General features: G+C 45.2%; 1 protein-coding gene across 3 annotated transcripts in view; it reads left to right on the top strand.

Moving 5' to 3' along the window:
* The window catches only part of LOC102298220 (EMAP like 4), a 37,074-nt gene that overhangs the window by 13,487 nt on the left and 17,885 nt on the right, over positions 1 to 5,702 (top strand). For all 3 annotated transcript variants that reach the window (XM_042216129.1, XM_042216128.1, XM_042216127.1), the window contains 7 exons: positions 1,101 to 1,236; positions 2,516 to 2,664; positions 2,787 to 2,912; positions 3,018 to 3,155; positions 3,232 to 3,299; positions 3,384 to 3,472; positions 3,862 to 3,959. In XM_042216129.1, the coding sequence (XP_042072063.1) occupies positions 1,101 to 1,236; positions 2,516 to 2,664; positions 2,787 to 2,912; positions 3,018 to 3,155; positions 3,232 to 3,299; positions 3,384 to 3,472; positions 3,862 to 3,959 (804 nt within the window). The remainder of the gene's footprint in view (positions 1 to 1,100; positions 1,237 to 2,515; positions 2,665 to 2,786; positions 2,913 to 3,017; positions 3,156 to 3,231; positions 3,300 to 3,383; positions 3,473 to 3,861; positions 3,960 to 5,702) is intronic.

Here is a 5,702-nt window from a genome sequence, read left to right as displayed (position 1 = left end):
TGACAGAGGCGAGGCTGCCGGACACTGGCGCCACCGGGCCCTCTGACCACCACCAGTAGGCAACGGGTGAAGTGTCTTGCCCAAGGACACAACGGGGCCGGGGCTCGAACCGGCAACCTTCTGATTACAAGACGATCTTGAGCCACGATCGCCCCAATAAACAATAAACGGTGGGTACAGGTGTTCTGAATGGACAGCAAGCAGTGGTTTCATACCTGTTGGTCTCTGATCTCAAACTGAAGCTGCACTAAAAGTGTTTAGTTTTTTGTTCCAGTAAGAACCTTCAGCTTTCTGTGGTTACACAGCAGAGAAGATGCCAGTTTGGATTCAGATGTCTCTGTGACCTCACTAATTCACTTCTTTGACCATAACTTAAGATTTTATTTTCCAGCGATGGCAAAATGTCACACGCGCCTCACTCGATGGATAAAATACAACAGTTGTCATTGCAGAGGTTAAAGGTGAATCTGGAGCGTGATAGAGGGAAACTGTAAGCAGCGTGTAGTCAGAGGCATACAACCACGAGCTGGTGATGCTGCCTGCTGAGCTGAACGAGCTGTACGTGACGACAGGAAGTGAGTACGCGATTAAATGTTTGGATCTGGAGCAAAGACAGACGGACCCCCGGGTGTGAAAAGTCGGACCCCTGTTTCTCTGCTGGTTTCACTTTCGGTGACGTAATCCCAGTGAGCTGATAAACAGATTCTGCAGCAGATGAAGTGAAAGGAGTCAAAAAAGTGATAATGGTGAACGCTTCCTCTGTGTGCTCTTAGAGGAAAAATCAGTAAAAATCTACAGGAGAACAGGAAGCTCCACCCGGCTGAGGACAGAAAGAAAACCCTTTATCACAGAATTAAACAGATGATATGAAGGTGGTATTTCTGCAACAGATCCCCTGAAACAGCTGCTGAGTCCACAAAACACAAAAGCATCTATCCATGAAAACACAGCAGAAACATCGAGCTTATTAAACTTGCACCTACACACTTTTTACTTGATTTAAATCAAAGATTTTTCTCAGCTTTTTGTCTTTAGAGGAAGCCCGGGTCCTTCTTTGAACTCACTCCAACACTCCTCTCCTGCTTTCTCCTGTTTTCTAGAAATACGAAAAGCCAAAGTTCATCCAGTGCCTGGCGTTTCTGAGTACCGGAGACATCGTCACTGGAGATTCTGGGGGTAGGCTGCTGGTCTGGACCAGGAGCGCCACGGAGAACCCGGCCGGGAAGGGGCCTCGAGGTATCGGGTTGGGGTTGTTCACGGTGTTTTGCATAAAGATCGTGCAGGTGTGTGCCACGGGGCAGCCGCAGAGCAGAGAAACAAACAAGCCGAGACGCTGTGAGGGAAACGACGTGCATATTTTCATCCTGAGTAAAACTGCATTCACCTTGTTAATGAAATAAGCTCGGTCTGTTTAATGAGTTTGCATTGGTATCCGCCCTGAAGCGTTTCCCTGCACGAGACGGATCCCGACAGGTTTTACAGCTTCAGAGTTCGATGCTAAAGCAAACGACAGTCTCGCTGATTTTAAGGTCACAGAAAATGTCAGAGTGAAGAGTTTGATTTAAACAGACCAGAACCAGCAGCTCCAGAGTCCTGTAAGCAACCGACTACAGGAAAACCACAGAACAACAAAAGGGTGTGTGTGTTGGCCCAGTTTCAGTAATGGTTTTTGTCATGTTGTTAAACTGGTTTTTAGAGACGTGATGCCAGGGATTAAACGATTTTCTACTGAAATTCTACTCTGAGCGCTTTTTTTCTGAGAAGGGGACAAAAGACAGTGAAAGTGGAGATGGATTTTTACCCCTCGGCAGCACGTTGGTGCATACAAACAACAGGAAACTTGGTTTTTGGAGGAAATCTGCAGGAACAGGAAGTGTTTTCATTATGATCTGCTGCCTCCCGCTGGTTGTTTTGTGAGCTGCTCTGTAAAAAGAGTGCAGGAACTAAACCTATTTAAAGCAGTTTTTTTTTTTCATCTACATGAACGTTACACGTTGGTGCTTCCTGTAGGAACATCAGCAGCAACATACTTTCTGACTTCCTGTGTAAACATGAAGAACCAACATGTACCGCTTGCACTTCCGTGGGAGCAGTGAGGACATGGGGAAGTCCAGAAAAGTCCCAGAGCAGAAATCTGTGTCGGGACGCCTTAAACATGATTGGACGAGACATCGCACATGATCAGAGTTTCAGATTAATAAATGTGGGAAAACATTTGAGGTGCGTGACGCGGTCACGGCTGAAACATAACTTTTCTGTTCATTCAGAGGTCACTTTTGTGCTTTGAACACTTAGTCACGTGACCCCCAGAGGAAGTGTCACAGACGAACGATGCGTTTCTCAGATTTAGGAACAGCCACGTCCTGTTTCAACTTTCAGAGTTAAAAAAAAAAAATCCTTTAATCAAAGCTTATTTTTTTTGTTTGATAACTCACCTGTGTGTGTGTGTGTGTGTGTGTGTGTGTGTGTGTGTGTGTGTGTGTGTGTGTGTGTGTGTGTGTGTGTGTCTACGCAGCCTTTCGGATACTTCATCATGTCGATGGTCACGAGGGAAGTGTTTTCTGTATGTGTGGGATGAGGAGCGGCATGCTGCTGACTGGAGGAAAAAAAGACCAAAAAATCATCCTGTGGGACCACGAACTGCAACGTCACCGTGAGATCGAGGTCTCGCAGCACACATGCACACCTCAATGAAACTCAGCTGTGATGACATCATCTCGGCCGTCAATCTCCACAAATCTAAAGTGTCAGCCATGTGACTGAGGCTACGCGTTTGATCCCCACAGGTCCCAGATCAATATGGAACCATCAGAGCGGTGTCTGAGGGGAAGGGGGACGAGTTTCTGGTCGGGACGTCGCGTAACTTCATCCTGAGAGGAACTTTCAACGATGGCTTCCTGGTTGAGGTCCAGGTGAGTAAAACGCCTCCGGGAAGTGACGACAGACCAGGAGGTCACATGATCGCATGGCGTCACTGACCAGAAAACTTCAGTACCTCTGTGTTGTGATGTGTTCAGGGCCACACAGACGAGCTGTGGGGTTTGGCGGCTCACCCGTCCAAAGACCTGTTTCTGACATGCGCTCAGGACCGGCTCGTCTGCCTCTGGAACTCGAGCGATCACAGTCTGCTGTGGAGTCGCACGCTGGATGAAAAGGTGCGTGGTGACGGGGAGGCAATTTATTGATTATTTATCGATTGGTCATTGGTGATCGCATGTTTTTCCTCCTTAGGAACACGGACACTGTGCAGACTTCCATCCAAGTGGCGCTGTGGTCGCCATAGGAACGCGATCAGGAAAGTCAGTACAGAGTTTTGTTTTTTTTCTACCTGAACTCAGATGCTTTCCTTGTATGTCTGACCTCTGACCTCTGGTCCCTGTCAGGTGGTACGTTCTGGATGCTGAAACCAACGACCTGGTGGGGATTCACACCGATGGGAACGAGCAGCTGTCAGTGATGCGCTTCTCCATTGGTGGGTGGAGCTACGTTGTTCACGGGCTGTGGCTGGAACACGCTGTGTGCCTAACAGATGTCTGGAGGTCGCCAGCTTTCGGCTGACCTCGGAGGATCTTTATCTGTTCGCTAACAATGGGCAGCCCTCTTGGTGTGATATCATGTTACTGTGTAACGGCTTCCAGTAGTAAATAAATTTAAGAGATTTCTGAGAATGTAGGCTGTCATTGATGTGGTTGCTAGGTGACAAGAGCAGATGTTTGTGATGCTGTACAGAGCTCCACCTTGTATGCGGTGTCAGCCACAGGACGCAGCCCCTGAACATGGACACTCATTAAACTGAAGATCATAACGGTGTTATGAGAGAACTACAAATCTCAGCTTGCACCTCTCTATCTCTCTCTGCAGATGGAAGCATGCTGGCTGTCGGATCTCACGATAACTTTATTTACCTTTACAACGTCTCTGAACAAGGACGCAAATACAGCCGATACGGGAAGTGCACGGTGAGTCAAAAAAACCAATTGCAGCTTAGTGAACACCTGTCTGCCCCTGTTGCATCCGTTAGTTTGTTCAGTTTGCCCCAAAAAGTTAAATCTGTTCATCTGGACATTGTGTTTTCAGTGGGAGAAATATTGGTTCATCATGCAGGTGAATTACTTGGATAAGTAACGAAACGTTTTGGTATCAGTTAACAAGCTTCGGGCGTTTTTCTCACTGATATTAGGCTGCTCGTCTTGGCAGAATTGGTAACGTTTGTTTTGGTTGGTTTCTTGGCACAGACCCAGCTTGTAAGCATATTTTACAAATATTCTAGTGCTGAGGGCAGACTTTAGGAAGGCCATTCCAGAAGCTTAATGTTAGCCTGCTTTGTCCAAAATCACTTCTGATGTGTGTTTGTGATCATTGTTCTGCTAGAACACACGGCTATGTCCAAGCTTCAACTTCATTTGAGGAAAAGTCGAAGAAGGCTGTCGTCCTTCTGTATTCCATCCACTTTGTCCAATGTACCAGAGCCATGGGCGTGGTACTTAGGGTTGGGCAATATGTAAAAATTTTACAAACAACAATCATCAGTTCAATAATCAACGATGGGCGACTGTAATCATGCACGGACTGATTTGCGCGTTTACAACACAGAAATTTTAACATTTTTAACCTGCTCAACCCATCTGGAGTGCAGAATGAACAAACTTTGGACAAACTACCCAAAATGCGAGACATTTCAGAGATTTTGACTGAGTCTGTGCTCCAGATGGGTTAATTGTCGTGATGACAGCATGTTAACACTAACAGCGCTATAAATAAAAAAAGTCACCAATTTGGGATGAAAGAGGTAAACCTAAGAATGTAACCAAAGCGGTGTGCCACTTGTGCAGATGTAAAATGCGAGCAAAGTACTCAAACCTGACTAACTTGCATGAGGATGTCCGTGTCCACAATCCGGCTGAGTATGCTAGGCTATCACCAGCTTCTGCAGCTCCATCAACAAGCTTTTGGGCGCTCTCTGAGGAGGGGGCATTTGCTCTCAAATGAAAGAGGGTGCTGTTAAAACAGCTCTATTATCTTTTTTTTTTTTTCTTTTGACTGCTTCTATTCGCTCCATTATTATTATTAAATTTACTCATGGGCAAACGAATAAATCGCCAGTGCTGGGAAGGTTACTGTTAAAATGTATTCCACTACAGATTACATGCCCCAAAATGTATTTTGTAATGCATTCCATTACGTTACTCAATGAGAGTAACGTATTCTGAATACTTTGGATTACTTAATATATTATCATCTTTTTACAGCTACATGAATGTCCTATTGCTGTGTGATTCATTACTATTACTGAAGGTTACTCTCCATACCAACACCAACTAGATGTTTAAATCTTAATATAAATGAGTAACAGTAGGTGGACATTAGGTAAGGCTGCACTTTTTGCAGTGTCTTAATACTTACAACTGGACTACACTGCCCATATGGCTACATTCTTTAGGGCTATGCCTGTAACACTCTGCCTATTGCCTTCATATTAAATAATTTTTAAAAATATCTCTTTACGTTATTATGCGGGCTGCAAGTAGAGGTGACATTCAAATTCAATTCAATTCAATTTTATTTATATAGCGCCAAATCACAACATAAGTCGCCTCAAGGCGCTTCATAGATACAGAGAAAAACCCAACAATCATATGACCCCCTATGAGCAAGCACTTTGGCGACAGTGGGAAGGAAAAACTCCCTTTTAACAGGAAGAA

This window comes from Haplochromis burtoni, unplaced genomic scaffold (genome assembly GCF_018398535.1).
Source record: "Haplochromis burtoni strain Fernald_Lab_line unplaced genomic scaffold, NCSU_Asbu1 Contig_927, whole genome shotgun sequence".
Lineage (NCBI taxonomy): Eukaryota > Metazoa > Chordata > Actinopteri > Cichliformes > Cichlidae > Haplochromis > Haplochromis burtoni.
The sequence above is the reverse complement of the archived record's forward strand: the minus strand, read 5'-3'. Positions and strand labels throughout refer to the sequence as shown.